Source organism: Ranitomeya imitator, chromosome 2 (genome assembly GCF_032444005.1).
Source record: "Ranitomeya imitator isolate aRanImi1 chromosome 2, aRanImi1.pri, whole genome shotgun sequence".
Classification (NCBI taxonomy): domain Eukaryota; kingdom Metazoa; phylum Chordata; class Amphibia; order Anura; family Dendrobatidae; genus Ranitomeya; species Ranitomeya imitator.
In genome coordinates, this window is record NC_091283.1 from 837,238,866 (window position 1) to 837,258,834 (window position 19,969).

The following is a 19,969-nucleotide window of genomic DNA, read 5'->3' on the forward strand; positions in this document are numbered from 1 at the left end:
TGACCACCAGTCCTATGTTCATTGCTAGAGCAACAATGAGCATGTGTGACGACCACTCCTATAGACATTGCTGGAGCAACAATGAGCATGTGTGACCACCACTCCTATAGACATTGCTGGAGCAACAATGAGCATGTGTGACCACCACTCCTATAGACATTGCTGGAGCAACAGTGAGCATCTGTGACCACCAGTCTTATAGACATTGCTGGAGCAACAGTGAGCATGTGTGACCACCACTCCTATAGACATTGCTGGAGCGACAGTGAGCATGTGCGACCACCACTCCTATAGACATTGCTAGAGCAACAATGAGCATGTGCGACCACCAGTCCTATAGACATTTCTAGAGCGACAGTGAGCATATGCGACCACCACTCCTATAGACATTGCTGGAGCGACACTGAGCATGTGTGACCACCACTCCTATAGATATTGCTGGAGCGACAGTGAGCATGTGCGAACACCAGGCCTATAGATATTGCTGGAGCGACACTGAGCATGTGCGACCACCACTCTTATAGACATTGCTAGAGCAACAGTGAGCATGTGCGACCACCAGTCCTATAGACATTGGGGAAGTGACAGTGAGCATGTGCGACCACCACTCCTATAGACATTTCTGGAGCGACAGTGAGCATGTGTGAACACCACTCCAATAGACATTGCTAAAGCAACAATGAGCATGTGCGACCACCACTCCTATAGACATTTCTGGAGTGACAGTGAGCATGTGTAACCATCACTCCTATAGATATTGCTGAAGTGACAGTGAGCATGTGCGACCACCAGGCCTATAGATATTGCTGGAGCGACACTGAGCATGTGCGACCACCACTCTTATAGACATTGCTAGAGCAACAGTGAGCATGTGCGACCACCAGTCCTATAGACATTGGGGAAGTGACAGTGAGCATGTGCGACCACCACTCCTATAGATATTTCTGGAGCGACAGTGAGCATGTGTAACCATCACTCCTATAGATATTTCTGGAGTGACAGTGAGCATGTGCGACCACCACTCCTATAGATATTGCTGGAGCGACACTGAGCATGTGTGACCACCACTCCTATAGACATTTCTGGAGTGACAGTGAGCATGTGCGACCACCACTCCTATAGACATTTCTGGAGTGACAGTGAGCATGTGCGACCACCACTCCTATAGACATTTCTGGAGTGACAGTGAGCATGTGCGACCACCACTCCTATAGACATTTCTGGAGTGACAGTGAGCATGTGCGACCACCACTCCTATAGATATTGCTGGAGCGACACTGAGCATGTGTGACCACCACTCCTATAGACATTTCTGGAGTGACAGTGAGCATGTGCGACCACCACTCCTATAGACATTTCTGGAGTGACAGTGAGCATGTGCGACCACCACTCCTATAGACATTTCTGGAGTGACAGTGAGCATGTGCAACCACCACTCCTATAGACATTTCTGGAGTGACAGTGAGCATGTGTAACCATCACTCCTATAGATATTTCTGGAGTGACAGTGAGCATGTGCGACCACCACTCCTATAGACATTTCTGGAGTGACAGTGAGCATGTGCGACCACCACTCCTATAGACATTTCTGGAGTGACAGTGAGCATGTGTAACCATCACTCCTATAGATATTTCTGGAGTGACAGTGAGCATGTGTAACCATCACTCCTATAGATATTTCTGGAGTGACAGTGAGCATGTGCGACCACCACTCCTATAGACATTTCTGGAGTGACAGTGAGCATGTGCGACCACCACTCCTATAGACATTTCTGGAGTGACAGTGAGCATGTGCGACCACCACTCCTATAGACATTTCTGGAGTAACAGTGAGCATGTGCGACCACCACTCCTATAGACAGTGAATGGAGATGTGTTGCACATTCTCACTAATGTTCCATTCATACAAAGGATTTGCTGCTGCTGCTGCCTGTTTTCCTGACTACTGGGGATCCGCACTAAATAGATCTCTAGCCTTCACAGGATGCAAACCTGAGCTTTTTGGTTTTATATGGAGGTCTCCTGTAAGGACCCTATCGTATAACAGGGAAATCCCGCGTTTCCCTGCAGTTTCCCTGGAGTGTGCCTTTTCTTATGTCCTTAGCCATCATTGTCATCTGTCTTCTCCTTTTTCCTTTCTAGGTGACTGAGTCCGAGATGTTTGGAAACACAGAGGAGAGTTTGGGATTTGCAGAATTTCTCGATTTCTTAGGCGAGAAAATCAACTTGCAGAATTTCAAAGGGTGAGAGTGTGGCGGTGAGCGCGTGTGTTGTGGGACCCCGCATTGTTAATAGACCGGGACCCTGTGAGACATGATGAACTTTTCAATAATGCAGGGACATAAATAATGCACGCAGGACGGCCGGGTAAACATTTATCGCGCCTTTCCATGTTGTGCAGATACCGAGCGTCTGGCGGGGGAGGGGAGGCTGATCTGATGATTCATTTTTGACACTTTAGATTCCGTGGCGGTTTGGATGTATCGCAGGGTCAGACGGGGACAGAGTCAGTGTATACCACGTTCCGGGGCCACGAGATTATGTTCCATGTGTCGACAAAACTGCCCTACACAGCAGGGGACGTGCAACAGGTCGGTGTGAAATTCTACACAGTCTTCATATGTGTCTGCAATGATTCTCCAGTGCTTTGGCTTTCTCTCCTTATCTCTACTGCTGAGCTGTAAAGTGTGACGTCCGCTCACTATCCAGATTCATAACAAATTGTCTCTTCCATTCCTTGCCTCGGCTTTTATATTGGCTATTATAGCCATCATAGATTGGCTGCGTGATGTGAAGTTTTATTGGAAGCCAGAAGTCATGTGACCCTGTTCTGGCTGATGCAGTCTTCTGCTTCATGTAAATTGATAGGCGGCACGGGGGAGGGGTGTATTTTAATAAATTTAGACAAATTGAACCACACATTTTTGCCTAAATAAATCCCTCTGGAATATTACATTACCCACTCCTCTGTTGATTGCAGATTTTAGTCTCATCTGCAGCAATATAGTTTATAGCCAATAAGCCCTATATAAGATCAATATATTGACAAGTATTGGAGTCAATACTGCCTCCATAGGGAACCGACCATAACTGTGACCTCACTAATATGGACCCCAGGTGTAACCCATTGATAACTGGGACCTCTCCAATATTAACCCCTGAGGTACAAGCTACTAACTGGGGGCTCTCCAAAATTGACCATAGAGATATGGCACTGGTAAGGGTGACCCCTTTAATTTTGATGCCTGAAATAATCCATTGGTAATTGTCACTTCTATAATAATGAGCCCTGGGGCACCCAATGTAATTGTGACCCTTCTAACATTGCCCATATTCATAACTCTGACCTCTCCAATAATACCCTCTGGGGTACAAACTGGGAACTGTGACCCCTTTAACAATGACACCTTGGATACCCCACGGGTCTATTGGTGACCCTTCCAATATTTACCACTCATATAATGATCTCTGGGTATCATCCTGGTAACTGTGACCCTTTTAATATTGACCTCTGGGGTACCCCATAGGCTTACTGATGACCCCTTTAACATTTACTACTCTTATATTGACCTCTGAGTGTCATCCTGGTAACTGTGACCCTTTTAATATTGACCTCTGGGGTACCCACAGGCCTTCTGATGACCCCTCTAATATTGACCTATGAAGTATCCTCCTGGTAACTGTGACCCCTCTAATATTGACACTTCAAGCACCCTACTGGTAACTGTGACCCCTTTACCATTTACCCTTGGGGTACTCTATTGTTAACTGTGACCCCTCTAATATTGACCCTTCGGGTACCCTACTGGTAAATGTGCCCTCTCTAATACTGACCCCTGAAGTACCCTTCTGGTAACTGTGACCCCTCTAATATTGACACTTCAAGCACCCTACTGGTAACTGTGACCCCTTTAACATTGACCCTTGGGGCACTCTACTGTAAACTGTGACCCCTCTAATACTGACCCTTTGGGTACCCTACTGGTAAATGTGCCCTCTCTAATACTGACCCCTGAGGTACCCTTCTGGTAACTGTGACCCCTCTAATATTGACACTTCAAGCACCCTACTGGTAACTGTGACCCCTTTAACATTGACCCTTGGTGCACTCTACTGTTAACTGTGACCCCTCTAATATTGACCCTTTGGCTACCCTACTGGTAAATGTGCCCTCTCTAATACTGACCCCTGAGGTACCCTTCTGATAACTGTGACTCCTCTAATATTGACCCTTCGGATACTGTACTGGTAACTGTGAACCCTCTAATATTGATCTCTGGGGAATCCTCCTGGTAACTGTGACCCCTCTACTATTGACCCTTGGGGTACCCTACTAGTAATTGTGAACCACCTAATATTGACCATTGGGGCACCCTACTGGTGACTGTGACCCCTTTAACATTGACCCTTGGGGCATTCTACTGTTAACTGTGACCCCTCTAATATTGACCCTTTGGGTACCCTACTGGTAAATGTGCCCTCTCTAATACTGACCCCTGAGGTACCCTTCTGATAACTGTGACTCCTCTAATATTGACCCTTCGGATACTGTACTGGTAACTGTGAACCCTCTAATATTGATCTCTGGGGTATCCTCCTGGTAACTGTGACCCCTCTACTATTGACCCTTGGGGTACCCTACTAGTAATTGTGAACCACCTAATATTGACCATTGGGGCACCCTACTGGTAACTGGGACCCTGCCTAATATTGACCCTTGGGATAATCAACTGATAACTGTGACCCCCTAATTTTGACCACTCAGCTGCCCCACTAGTGGTTATTTCTACAATAATGACTCCTGAGATACTCACTGTACTTGTGGTCCCTCTAATATTGCTCCCCAGTGATAACTATTGCACGGTTGTGGACTGTACTGTCACGTTCCTGCCCCTGAAGACAACAGTCACGTCATGTGAATAGTGTCAAGAGAGACAAAAAACCCGAGGGCACTAGTAATGGTTAATATATGGGATCACCAACCACACTCTACAAAAATACATGTGTGACCAAAGAGAAGACAGTAGCGTGTAAAGGTAAGGATCGCCACAAACCATATAACAAATAACAATATTAATTTTATTAAGACAATTTAAGTTAGACTAGCCACAAACAAGTTAAAAACAATTAAAAAACCACAAGGTTAACAAATGAAGGACAGTGTGCAGGGCCTTGTACTGTAAGTGCCCCCAACACCACACAGAGACCTGGCTCCACCATGTGCAGCGGGAGTAAGTTATGATAAAACACACCAGGCTGCTCAGGATGGTAACCAGAGCTGATGAGGCTCACCAGGAGAAATCCTGCAAATGAACCGATAGCACCAAATGTGATGACAAAATCCAATCGTGGTACCGAAGACAAAAATAACTCATCGGGATAAGGCCTGCAGACTCACAAAATGTAGCAAAATAATAATAATGATTAAGTAAATAAAGCTTATAACCCCCCTAAGAGCAGTCCAGCAATCTTGAAAGATGGTCAAAAAAGATAAATGATCCTCTGGGAAATAAACAGAGGGTTAAAGGAGTGAAAAGAAAGAGTAAGGCTGCCGCCACACTAGCAGTATTTGGTCAGTATTTTACATCAGTATTTGTAGCCAAAACCAGGAGTGGGTGATAAATGCAGAAGTGGTGCAGATGTTTCTATTATACTTTTCCTCTATTTGTTCCACTCCTGGTTTTGGCTACAAATACTGATGTAAAATACTGACCAAATACTGCTAGTGTGACGGCAGCCTGAGGCTGCATAAGACCTGTTGGATCCTGGAGAAAGAGAGTGTGTCGCCCAAGAGACCGGGGTACCCAGCACCGGACCAATGGGGTCTGTCTCTTGAGGGGGATGTCACGGGTGGCTTGACCCGGTGCTGTGGCCTCAGGCAATGCACAGTGTAAGGGGTATCATGAGGGGACAGGCACTTACTTGATCAGCAGCAGGTTCTCCCAGCGGTGATGATCCCAATCCTGGATAGATGGCTATTGTCCAAATGAAAGACTGAGGCACTGAAACGTTTAACCAGTTTACTTTAACAAAAAAAAATTTACAACCAGTCCTGTCACCGGAGTCTGTATGGGAACTCTGAGTTACTTTGACCCTGCCGGGGTCTTCGCCTCTTATTGTACGCAGTTTCTGTGTGGCCCTGCTGCTGTATGTGAACTGGCTGCCGGCCCAATCTGTCCCCTCCGGGTCCTGGTTCGACGGGCAACCCGAGTCCTTTTATCGGCTTACCCCCTCCAGGAGTACCGCTGAACTCTGTGTCTGTTGCTGCGTCCGACCCTAGTGAAGCTGATATCACCTCACGTTTTTCCGGTTGCTGTATTATATATAATGAATACAGCCACGGATCCGGTATCCGTCTTTGCGCCTGTTCTGGGTAGTGATTAATGCTACCCGGTTCTCACAATGTCCTTTTTCTCTATCCCTCTTCTCCTCAGGCCGGTGATTTAGGCCTGGTAACAGTCACAGGGCTGTTAGAGATTCAACTGCATGACCTCTCACTTTCAGCTCCTTAGCCCAACTGCCAGTTCTTCTCTCAGACAGAATGGATCAAGGGGAGTCTCTGGAGCTCCCCCTTCTGGCCGGAGGTGGTAGTGCAGTCTTGCTATTTTAGTATTTGCATTTACTGTCAGTAACTATTTTTGTGGCAAATACCCCTAGGGGTGCCACATTCCCCCTTAGTTAAGAACAGTACTCCGGGACTGTGGGACAATAACATTTTGAAATAACAATTAATATGTACAGAGTCTTAAAAATGAAAAGTTACAAAAACCACTCGAGGAAACAAAAATATAGTTCTGTACAAAGTCACTTCAAATAGCGTCCATTAATACAGTTCTATCCTTGAAGGTATTAGGAAAGGCACTGTACTTAGTGTCCAGGAATTTAGTTCCATTTTTCCAACGGAGTTATCAATATAAAGTCTAAAGAAAGTTCAAAAAGAGCGAGGAGCAAAGTTCAAAAAGCAGTCTTTCCAGAGCTTTGATTTAGTGCCTCCGGGCTGATAAAAAGTTCAAGAATATGCAAGAAGTTCATACAGACAAGTCTCTGTAGGCACTGGGCTTAAACGTTGCAGACTGATAACAATGACTATACTACATTTTCTGTTTAACTATATACGGCATAACATATATACAATTCACATTATGAGCTTTATAGTTGGTAATCTGCATACCTGGCCGGTAATTGACCCTGGGTACTACGCTGTGATCTACGTAATAGCGGTGTCTCTTCATGTGGTGTACTACTGTCTACTGCGGATGTAGTATCTGCCCGCTCTGCTAAAGATAATTCCACGACTATGGAGTTGGCAAGTCCACCGTGAATGGGATTACTCTGACCAGGAATCTGTTCTTCCTGGCCTGGAACCTCCTGTAGTACGGGGTCAGCCTCTTCCTGTCTTGGGACTTCTGGTATTGGGTTCGGTGTTGGGTAAAAGGCCACCATGGGAACCACTACTGCACCATGGTATGTTAGTAGGGTTTTGGGAAAGTCTCCTATACAGGTGTGATACACTTCCTCTTCTTTTTCCTTTACTGGTTGAACCTGTATGGGTTGAATAACTTCTGGTTCTGGCTGGACAACGTCTGGCTCTTTCAATGCTTCCGGACATAATTTAAGATTGTCTCTTGACACTAGTACAGATGTTAAGCCTCCGTTTTTGCTAATGAGACACATTTTAGGATTATCCACTCTTGTTGGTAAAACTGTGTAGGGTACGGCTTCCCACTGATTGTCCAGTTTATTGGTTCGACGATTTCTCTTGAGCACTTGGTCACCTGGTCTTAATGGGGTCGCTAGAGCATTCTGGTTGAAAGTTCGCTCTTGTCTTTCTCTAGTTTGCTGAAGGCTTCTTTCCACACTCTCTTGCACTTGGCGATACTGCTTTTGCCGTATGATATCCCAATTGGAGTCTTGGACTTCTGCGTCTGGTTTCAGAATTCCCATTTCTAGATCGATTGGTAATTGGCCGGGTCTTGCACGCATAAGGTAAGCTGGGGTGCAGTTGGTGGAGCTCACCGGGACATGATTATACAGATCCACCAAGTCAGGCAATTTCTCTGGCCATTGATTCCTTTCTGCCTCAGGTAAAGTCTTTAGTAGTTCTATTACAATATGGTTCATCTTCCCGCATAAGCCGTTTGTTTGTGGATGATAGGCCGTCGTCCGGATCTTTTTGCAACCATACATATTACAGAATTCTCTGAAGATCTCTGATTCAAAGGCTGTACCTTGGTCGGTGAGAACCTGTTCCGGATATCCATGGGGTCTACAAAAGTACGTTTGGAACGCTTTGGCTGCTGTTTTTGCTGTCAGATCTTTTACGGGTACTACTACCAAGAAGCGTGAATAATGGTCCACGATGGTCAAGGCATAGACATAGCCAGACCAGCTTGGTGTCAACTTCACGTGGTCCATGGCTACAAGTTCAAGTGGTTGTTTGGTGATTATGGGCTGCAGTGGTGCTCTTTGGTTCTTTTGATCGTTTCTTCTGAGGTTGCACGGGCCACAATTTCTGCACCACTGTTCGATTGATTTTCTCATCCCGACCCAATAAAATCTTTCTCTTAGAAGTACTTCTAACTTTTTCCAACCGAAGTGACCAGCACCATTATGGTAAGCTTCGAGGACCATCTTGACATCTTGTTTAGGCACGATAATCTGCCAAACCAATTCATGTGTTTTCGGATTGGTGTACCTTCTACAGAGCTTCCCTTGATACAGGAACATTTTGCCTCTCTCTTTCCAGAGTTGATGCGTCTCTTCTGGGGCATCCTCATCGGGATATGCACTTTGCTCAGTTAACAGTTCCTTCACCAACTTCACAGCCGGATTGCTGTCTTGGGTGTCAGCCCATCTATGGTGTGCTAACGGATTTAAATTCACCTCTTGTTGTTTCTGATAGGTACTTGACTGATGATGTTTTGCCTTGGGATGATGGAAGGCTGGTAGTTCAATTTCTTCAAGCTCCCCCATTTCTTCTTCTACATCTCTCAAGTGTGGCATCCGGGATAGGGCATCGGCATTTCCATTCTTGCGACCTGCTCGATACTTGATCTTGAAGTTGTAATTAGATAACCGGGCTATCCATCGCTGTTCTAACGCACCTAATTTGGCTGTGTCCAGGTGGGTCAACGGATTGTTGTCAGTATAGACAATAAATTCTGCAGCGGCCAGATAGTGTTTGAAACGTTCAGTCACAGCCCAAACTACTGCCAGTAGTTCCAATTTGAAGGAGCTGTAATTTTCTGAATTTCTTTCAGTAGGCCGGAGCTTTCTACTTGCAAAGGCGATGACTTTCTCCCGACCTTCTTGCTTTTGTGACAGCACCGCTCCTAGTCCCACATTACTGGCATCGGTGTAGAGGATGAAAGGTTGATGGTAATCTGGGTATGCCAGAACCTCTTCTCCGGTTAGTGCCTTCTTTAGTTGTTCAAAGGAGTCTTCCCTTTCGTCGTTCCACTGAAAAGGAGGGTTTCGGTTTGAAGGTTTCTTCGTCTGCCCTACCAAGGTGTCTTGCAAGGGTGCTGCCAACTTGGTAAATCCTTTTATAAATCTGCGATAGTAACCCACCAATCCCAGGAATTGTCTCACTTCTTTTGCGCTGGTAGGTCTTGGCCAATCCCTTATGGCGCTTATTTTCTCGGGATCTGGTGCTACTCCCTCTGAACTCACGATGTGTCCCAGGTACTGTACCTTTGGCTTGAGAAGGTGACATTTGGATGGCTTGACTTTCATGCCATACCTGGATAAGGCTTCGAACACTTCTGCCAGGTCTATTAAGTGTTGTTCGTAAGTCTTTGAGTAGACGATCACATCATCTAGGTACAGGAGGACGGTCTCGAAGTTCTTGTGTCCGAGGCAGCATTCCATCAGCCGCTGGAAGGTACCGGATGCGTTGCAGAGTCCGAACGGCATGCGATTAAATTCACATAGACCCATTGGTGTGGTGAATGCCGTCTTTTCCTTATCTCGCTCAGCCACAGGGACTTGCCAATACCCGCTTGTTAAGTCTAAGGTGGAAAAATAATTAGCAAATTTCAAAGCAGTTAAGGACTCTTCTATCCTAGGCAAGGGGTAGGCGTCTTTATGGGTGATGTTATTAATCTTCCGGTAGTCTACGCACATTCTCATGGTTCCGTCCTTTTTTTTGACAATCACTAGAGGGGCCGCCCAGGGGCTACAGCTGTCTCTTATTACCCCGGCCTGTTTCATCTCCCTCAGCATATCTTTTGCACATTGATAGTGAGAGGGCGGTATGGGTCTATATCTTTCTTTTATTGGGGGATGGTCACTGGTGGTGATTGTGTGTTCTACCCCTTCTATCCGTCCGAAGTCCAATGGGTGTTTACTGAAGACTTGTTCATATTCCGTCACTAGCCTATACACCCCTTGTTTTTGATGGGTAGGTGTTGAATTTATGCCCACGTGTAGCTGTTGGCACCAATCCTCCATTTCTCCATCTGAGCCATTGCCTTCCACCTGACAGGTTGGTTCTAAGGGCTCAATGGTTGTGATGGCATTGTTGTCAACAGTATATAGCTTTGCCATTGTAGCATACCTTGGCAAAGTGACCTCTTCCTCTCCACAGTTCAAAAGTCGTACCGGCACTCGTCCCCGGTGTACCTCGACTATCCCTCGTGCTGTGAGTATAGTGGGCCTGCTGTCGGTGTACACTGGTTCTATTAAGGCTTGATAATCTCGTCCCTTAGTACCAATGGCTGCTCTACACCATACCAGCATTTCTGTTTTTGGTGGGATTACAATAGATGTTGGATCACTTACCCTCACACTGCCGATTTCTCCACCTGCAACTTCTACCTGTTGCCTTAACATCAATACTTTTATTTCCCTCCGGAGAACTCTCTGCTGGCAGGATTGGGCAGTTTCAGCAATTTGCTGTAAGACAGAAATGACTTCGGAAAAGCAGTTCTCTAACACATTCATTCCTATCAATACAGTTGGTTCACAGTTCCGCCGGTCAACATCAACAACAATTATACCCTGTTTCTTCAATTCTACTTTACCAATCTTTATGGTCATCTCCCTGAATCCTAGTTTCGGTACCAACTTACCATTACTGGCCCATATATCTAGTTCAACATCAGAGGGCCCTTTATCAATATCTGCATCAGCCCAGTACCTCTTATAAAGGATATACGGTATAGATGAAATCTGGGAACCTGTGTCCAGCAAAGCGTTGAGGGGCATTCCGTCCAGCACGATAGGGATAATGGGTCGTCCTCCGATGTACCTGTCGTGCCAGGGTGTTGGGCCTTGAAAGTTCATTCCTGCGAAGCGGCCCGCATTCCCAGGGGATTCCCGTTTAAATCACAATCTCGTGCAAAGTGGCCTGGCTGCTGGCAACGGCGACAAATGGGCTGTCCATCCGGTTGGTAGCGGTCGCGGGGTCGTCCTCTCCATGTCGGGTATCTCCGGGGTCTCATCCATGGAACACCTTCTCTACGGTTTGACAACTCCATCTTGGGTCCTCTTATCTCCTGCATGGTTTTAGCCATTGAAGCAACAACATCAGTTAAAGAGTCAAGCTTTTGTTGAAGAGCCTCATTAGTACTGGGCCCCAGGGGCTTAGCAATGGCCCCGGACATAGCTGATGTCACTGGTACTCCATGTTGTTGAGGAGCCTCTGCCATGAGTTGCGCAGGATCCTGATCCCGAGGTGCCTCTGCCAGCTGGAGACGTATAGCGCTCTCCTTTAATTGGGCAAATGTCAATTCAGGGTTCTTAAAAACAAGCATGCTCACATGCCCCCGGTGAGAAGGGGTGTAGAGTCCCTCAATAAATTGATCTCTTAGCAGTTTATCCGCTCCGGTGTTAAAAATGGGTTCAGCCAGTGTAAGTGATTTAAGGGCTTCCTGCAGGTTTAAGGCAAAGTCTCTCACGCCCTCATTAACTTTTTGTTTGCAATTAAAGAAGCGTACTTTAGCTTTGCTGCTGGCAGTGGTTTCAAATGTAGCTTTTAATCCAGCAAATATGCGTTCAACAGTGCCTTTTAGATCAGCTGCCCATGCTGTGACTTCTCGCTTAGCATGGCCACTTAACTGCATCATCAGGAGACTAACACGCTGAACTTCACCCACAGGGAACATGTCAAAATGGGCCAGCATCTTTTCTCTGAAATCGTCAAGGGTATTAGGCTCACCTTCATACATTGGAAGCCACGGGCCACCCGGGGTATATGGCATCAGCACCGGCATGATGGGCGCCACTCCTTGCACCGCTGCGCTACCGGACTCTCTATCGACACTCTGTCTTTCAGCTGCATTAGCGTCGCCGAGTGCTGCGGCGTCTCCGTGCTGCGACATACTGTGCCCCCTTAGTTAATCCGGACCCTTCCGGTCCTCCGCTTCCGTCGGGATAGTGTAGATTCGTTCCGCTGTGCAGCAGGATCGATTTTCCCCTTGCTCTGACGTCAGAGCGCTCAGCTTGGTGCCGCCCACAATGACACGCCCCCTGCTGCTCCCGCCCGCCGCGCGCTCTGTAATGGCGGATTCTGAAGTTTTTCAGTTAGACTGGGGCTCAGGTGATAGCGTAGCTCAATTAACAGTCTCGTGCCTAACGGTTATGAAGTGATTACCTCAGGGGATGGCGGCCATCTTTACTCCATTATAACCAATGGAGAAAAGTCACTTTCAATAGTTTTCAATGGAGAATGAATTTTTCTTTAATAAAGTCAATTTTCAAGATTTTTCATCCAAGTTTTCACAGTTTTGGGCTCCAATCACGGCACACAATACCCGGTATACGGGCTGGCTAGATCCTGTTCGTGACGCCAATTGTGTCGCCCAAGAGACCGGGGTACCCAGCACCGGACCAATGGGGTCTGTCTCTTGAGGGGGGTGTCACGGGTGGCTTGACCCGGTGCTGTGGCCTCAGGCAATGCACAGTGTAAAGGGTATCGTGAGGGAACAGGCACTTACTTGATCAGCAGCAGGTTCTCCCAGCGGTGATGATCCCAATCCTGGATAGATGGCTATTGTCCAAATGAAAGACTGAGGCACTGAAACGTTTAACCAGTTTACTTTAACAAAAAAAAATTTACAACCAGTCCTGTCACCTGAGTCTGTATGGGAACTCTGAGTTACTTTGACCCTGCCGGGGTCTTCGCCTCTTATTGTACGCAATATCTGTGTGGCCCTGCTGCTGTATGTGAACTGGCTGCCGGCCCAATCTGTCCCCTCCGGGTCCTGGTTCGACGGGCAACCCGAGTCCTTTTATCGGCTTACCCCCTCCAGGAGTACCGCTGAACTCTGTGTCTGTTGCTGCGTCCGACCCTAGTGAAGCTGATATCACCTCACGTTTTTCCGGTTGCTGTATTATATGTAATGAATACAGCCACGGATCCGGTATCTGTCTTTGCGCCTGTTCTGGGTAGTGATTAATGCTACCCGGTTCTCACAATGTCCTTTTTCTCTATCCCTCTTCTCCTCAGGCCGGTGATTTAGGCCTGGTAACAGTCACAGGGCTGTTAGAGATTCAACTGTATGACCTCTCACTATCAGATCCTTAGCCCAACTGCCAGTTCTTCTCTCAGACCAGAATGGATCAAGGGGAGTCTCTGGAGCTCCCCCTTCTGGCCGGAGGTGGTAGTGCAGTCTTGCTATTTTAGTATTTGCATTTACTGTCAGTAACTATTTTTGTGGCAAATACCCCTAGGGGTGCCACAAGAGTAACCCGGTCACATCATAGAGGAGGGGGATAAACCCCATGAGTATCGCCACACAGCGTCGCGTCCTTAGGGAGAAAGTGCATAGTGAATAGTGTCATGCATTTTATACGTATATTGTGTAATGTGAAGTGTGAATTATGTCCGGTGGTTTTTCGGTGTATATTGTAAACTCAGTGATACAGTGTGAATTGCCATGTATTATTGTAATGTGTAAGTAATGCACAGAGTATAATGCAGGGTGATCACATGATAAGGCTAAGCTTAGTGATTAGGATTAAATTAGACATTAACTGTAGGTAAGCTAGGACATTAATACAAGATACAGTTAATGTTTGGGACTCGATAACATTGGGAGGGGATAATTAAAATATAAAGAGAACTCCTTCATGTTCCTCATGTGCTTGATGTTCCTTATGTGCGTCATATTCCTCATGTGCTTCATGTTCCTCATGTGCTTCATGTTCCTTATGTGCTTCATGTTCCTCATGTTCTTCATGTTCCTCATGTGCTTCATGTTCCTCATGTTCTTCATGTTCCTCATGTGCTTCCTGTTCCTTATGTGCTTCATGTTCCTTATGTGCTTCATGTTCCTCATGTGCTTCATGTTCCTCATGTGCTTCATGTTCCTCATGTGCTTCCTGTTCCTTATGTGCTTCCTGTTCCTCATATGCTTCATGTTCCTCATGTTCTTCATGCTCCTTATGTGCTTCATGTTCCTCATGTGCTTCATGTTCCTCATGTGCTTCCTATTCCTCATGTGCTTCCTGTTCCTTATGTGCTTCCTGTTCCTTATGTGCTTCCTGTTCCTTATGTGCTTCATGTTCCTCATGTTCTTCATGTTCCTCATGTTCTTCATGTTCCTTTTGTGCGTCATGCAACTCACGTGCTTCATGTTCCTCATGTGCTTCATGTTGCTCATGTGTCCTTATGAGGAATTCATTAGGAACAGTGATAAGGTCAAGTTCAAGGTGCAGTCAGCTGTTAGCAGGAGGAGTACATATTGTTCTGGGCAATATGAGGCCTTACAAAATTTCCTGCGGACATTCCTGCAATGTCTGGAGCTCAAGGCTCAATACAGGTGCTATGGAGAGTACCTGAAACCCTTCTATACAGAGGATTATGGACGTGAAACCGCGTCTGGGAAAGGTAACTGATCTTGGTAATACTGTGGAACTGGACTGGGAATCCCCGGGGTTGACAGGATCAGTGAATTTAGAGAAAGTCCAGGTAGAGCAGAAAGAGAAGCTGAAAATCTCCTGTATTACGGTAACAAGAAACGTAGGATGCTGTGCCGGATACTGCGTGCTATGATCTGATGAACTTGAACTGTCCAGGAAATCTTTGAGTGGTAGATCGAACTGGGTGTCCCCCTGATCTGTGTGCAGCGGCTCCTGCAACCGAAGATGTGAAAAAAAACTGAGGCCTGCGGCCTGCAACTGAGTATGATGTGCCCCACATATGACAGCACACTGGGTCTGGGACAAAATTTCCCTGTAAAGTGTCAGGGCAACACGGAGCGAGGAGAAGAGTGAGGAACAAAAAATGGAAGGCTACGGGTTTCCTGTGGAGAGAAACGGCCGGCATATGGCTTTGTGCTCCGCGGGGGTCCAGGACGGTCGCAATGGAAGCAGAGGATGGCTCAATTGGAGGAGGAGATGGACTTAGGACACCAGAGGTCCCATATCTGGAGCCTGATTCCAAGATGGAGGCAGCCGTGTCGGTGTGGTCAAGGCCCTGCGGCAGGGCGCAAACCTTGAAGTCTCTGTTGGAATCCTGGGCGATGAGTACCCCACAGCCCCCAAAAGGGGCACCGGTCAAGGAAGCAGCCCCCATACCCCGACTATGTACAATGTACATGGTGGAGGGGCCCCGGGCCCTGGACCACGCCAAGGCTAAGTGGGCGGCGGAAGTCAGTAAGTGGAAAAAGAGGTGAGAGAAGTGGGTACGGACCCAGTTAGATCTCCCCGGTGGTGGAGCAGTTGGCGATCGGATAATGCACGGTTCCGTGAGGTTCTTCGACTCCAAGAAATGCTATGGGTTCATCCAGGAGGCAAAAAACTACATAGATAGAAGGCACCACCAGACGTCATGTGAAAAGCAAAAAAAAGTCACACGCTATAAACACAGGGATCACCCCAAATGAAAACAAGTACATTTTATTGGATTGGAACAAACAGCAAACACAAATTAAAAACACAAAAAAATTTAAAAATAGACACAAATAACAGAGCTCACAATACGGCTTCACCCCGCCAAACAGTCAACCATATACTGTACATGGATCAAATAGAGCAAAATGGTGGCAAAAGTGATCACAATGAAATATTTGCATGCGTGGTGTAATCAAATAGCAATCTGTACTGAAATGAAGGTTGTACAAAATAGAAGTGATGGTTTAAACCCTATAAAAAAAAAACCAATGAGTATAAACGTACAAGTGTTAGGTAGAAGTGTCCAGTACAGTTATGTATGTATATAAGACGCTGCGGAATATGTTAGCGCTATATAAAAATAAATATATTATTATTATTATAACGCTAACAGTGTTGGCCTAATAGAAGTATGTGTAAAATTGTATGATTTTTGATGATTTATAAAAATCATACAATGTGATTTTCTGGATTTTTTTTAAAGATTTTATCTCTTACAATAAAAGTGTATCTACGATAAAAATGACAGACCTTTCCATTCTTGCAAAACCGGAAGTGTATCACATCCTTATTTTCCCCACTTTACTGTGTATTATCTCAGTAGTATATAGAGGCCACTGAGTTTTGTATTTTCAGCTCCAGAGGAAGCGTCACATTGGAAATGACATTGTGTCCCTGGTCTATCAGGACGATGGCGCCGTCTTCTCCCCCGATATCATTACCTCCCATTTCCTGCACTGCTACATGGTGATCCAGTCCTGCCCCCCAAGCCTCAGCGGTGACTCCCTGTACAAGGTACGACCTCATGTCCCAGCGGGTGAATGCAGCCTGGGCTTGGATGATATCTTTATATTCCATCAATGTGACCGGGGCTATACACCTGTGCATAACAGAGGACCTTCCATACTTCACACAGTGCCACCATTGCACATAGGTTCTGCTCGGTATTGCAGCTGTGTCCTATCCAGTAGAGTGGGGATAACTGCAATACCAAACGTGGGGTAATGACAATGGTGGCGCTGCGTCTGGTGAAAGCTGAAGGAACCATGACCTTTTATCTAGAGTCATGAGCCCTTGGAAGTTGTGATCTATGGAGGCCCAGCAGTCAGACCTGCTCCAATCCTAGGCACCTCTGTCAGCACGGAGTCCCATCCATTTTGGTTTAATTCCTTCTTTATAGGGTCATACTTCCATAGGGGGCACTTCTGGAGTAAAGCTAATTTGCTTGACCGTGGTGGTCTCTGACTTCCTGCGTTGTGTTCCTCCTGCAAAAGACACAATAACTTTCCATTGAGGTTAATAAATGTCTCCAGCTTTTAGCAGAGATATATAAAGATAAAATAATCCCGAGACAAAAGTGATTGCCGAAGTAAAATCCCATCTAATATAAATGATACATCATAAAGACTGGAGTCCACGCCATATAAACTACTGTAGGTGGAGATGGAGCGCCCCCAAGGGCAGTGGGGTACTCGGTACCGGGTCCTTCGGTTCACAAGGGGGATGTCACGGTGGCTGACCCAGTCCGTGGCCCTGGGACGTCCGTATAAAAGGGAAGGGTCTTTAAAGGGGAAATGTTCGTGATGCCACCTGTGGTATTCGGTCAGGGTGACCGCTGCTTTAAGGGGTCCGCTGGGGCGATGTTATGGCAGCTAGATGGTATACCTTCCCACAGGTGAAGTGTGTCCCCAGGGCTTCCCAGTGTGTAGATGGTGGATGGTGAGAGGCGCAGTGAAGAACGAGGACACAAGGTTGCAGTCTCTTTACCTTTTACTGAAGGCTTCAGCATCCACAGTCCAGAGCACCCGATCACAGGGCAGGCAGAGTCCGGCCGGTTTGGAGGCAAATCCAGAGTCCCCTTATCCAGGTGGAAATCAGTAGCCTTCCTCTAGTGCCGTAGTGTTGTAGTACCTTACTGCTAAGCCTCTCATAAGGTCCTCACAACTGTTGTAGATGTTATGTCTCTCTCTGTCCCCAGATGGATAGGACAAACCCGTATGACTGGTGGCTTGAGGCGTTTTACAGGGACTCTATCATGCCCCAGCCTCTAAGCGGTGCCACCTTGCCTCCTGGGTGTAGGGGCGGGCAGGTAACGTGAAAACAGCTGTCCTGCCGGTCTCTGGAGCAAGGCATATAGGATCGTTGCTCCCTCGGTGTTCTGGCTACCGGGAGCCTGCGCCTCAGAAGGAGGCAGCCTTTGTAGGGCTGATCCCCTTCTGGTATCCACTCCTTTGCTATGACTTTTTCACCCTCTCTACAATACAATTCTCCTTCAGTGTCTCTTTCTGGAAGCTGCCGCATTCAGGGCATGCACAGCTCCGTGTCCTTCTGTCTCGATCTCTGACAGATCCCACCCCTCTCAGGGACCAACTACCTGAGCAAAGCTCAGCCAGCAACTGCCTAACTTCCTCCCCAGGCAACCAGTTTTACCTAAGTGTGAGGAGTGCCCTAATAAATAGGAGCATAGCTCCCCCTGGTGGCCTGGAGTGCGAAATATGTTGCATGTTTGTGATACCTGGAAACATAATATCACCCCCCCCCCCCCTAGAAGAGAATGACATTACTGCAACGACCAGGACCCTGGGGTGCTGCAGAGACATCTTGGTACATTTCTAATTATATATTAATAAGTGTTGAAGACCAAAGAGGATATAAAAAAAAAGACAGAAAACGTCCACATGATACCTCTCAAGAGTTCTGGAAGCTGAGATCTGAGGAGCTGTTTGATGATCGTCCCACTGTGGAGCTACCAGTGGCCCTGTGGGGCCGACAATGTGGGGGAAGCAATGTGATCACCAGGGGTGTAAAGAAGCTGACCAGTGTGGGAACCCAACCTACAGCGCCCCATATCTCAGCTTCCTCAGGCCGTGATACCGGGGTCAGTCTTGTTGGTTTCTATGTGAAGATTTGTCTGTGCAGTGAGGGAATGACTACTATTTTGTCTGCAGGTCTCCGTCACTGCCCGGGATGATGTTCCCGGATTTGGTCCCGCTTTGCCGAATCCTGCAGTGTTCCAGAAGGTTGGTGGATAATTGTCATTACCTTCTTCCAAAAAGACATTGTCACTAAAACCAAAATAAGGAATCTCTAAATGATCAAAGTCTTATGCTTTATATCACAACCACTCTCCAAGAAGGTCTGAAATGAGGGAAAGAATTGGCAAATTTCCCTGGTCCTTTTGCTGAAGACCCTCAGAAATCAGCAATTTTCAAAGGTCCCTTGTTTCTAGGGATTTAATTGCACATTTAGGAGGCAGGAAGCAAGACATGGAGGGGACCAGCCCTGCCCTGCATCTCCTACCCTTTATTCGTTCCACACTAATCGTCGAGCAGGAACCTATGCTCTCTATATCCCTAGAGCTAGGCCCTGAATAGGGAATGGGGGGATGAGCACTGGTCAGTCCCCACTGTACACTAAAGAGAAGAAGGGAGACAAACAAGGGGAAGCAGGTTAACTAGAGCAGACTCGGTGCGGTAACAGTAAACATCCTCTAACAGCACCATAGAGGAAGTAAGCCGACTGCTATAGCTCTAAGCCTTCACAAGGGAAAATGTGAATATCACCGGCGACTCCCTGAAGCAGACTGAGAGTCTATAAACACCCAGGTCCCGTTGTGTCAATTAGAGCCAGAGGGAGGTTGCCACTGGATCCAAAAGTCAGGATTAAGAAGGCGTATGCAATGCCAAACGCAGACCTGCAGCCGAATGCAGAGCAACTCTCTGTACAGTTTACAGTCACCTTCCTTCTGCTCCCCCACCGTAAGGTGTCCTCTTCTGAAGCCGGCAACTGACTTCAGAGTGCATGCAGTGGGAGCACATGATATCACTAACATAGGCCCCCAATTACATGCATATTGAAGTCAGCTGCTGGCCTCTGATTGCAGGCAGCATGTATTGCAGCACACGAACCCGACAGGTCTCTATGCCGCAATACACTTTGGCTGAAGGTGCATCTGAGGACGCACATCCAGTTGAAGTTTGCACTGACGTCGGCTGGCCACTCACCCGCACGGGCCCGATCGTGGTCACAACCTGTGCAACTGCAATAGTTACACCTCCGCCTTCTGAATATAAAACCTAATCTGTGCAGAAAAGTATGTGCCCCTGGGAGCATTTGTCCCCTCCTTATTGAT

At 46.9% G+C, this 19,969-nt stretch overlaps 1 protein-coding gene across 1 annotated transcript in view; it reads left to right on the forward strand.

The window, feature by feature from the left end:
- The window catches only part of LOC138666867 (rap1 GTPase-activating protein 1-like), a 33,136-nt gene extending 14,267 nt beyond the window's left edge, over positions 1-18,869 (forward strand). The window contains exons 7-10 of the mRNA XM_069755047.1: positions 2,143-2,243; positions 2,462-2,591; positions 16,474-16,632; positions 18,786-18,869. Coding sequence (XP_069611148.1) covers positions 2,143-2,243; positions 2,462-2,591; positions 16,474-16,632; positions 18,786-18,869 — 474 coding nt within the window. The remainder of the gene's footprint in view (positions 1-2,142; positions 2,244-2,461; positions 2,592-16,473; positions 16,633-18,785) is intronic.
- The last annotated feature ends 1,100 nt before the right edge of the window (positions 18,870-19,969 follow it).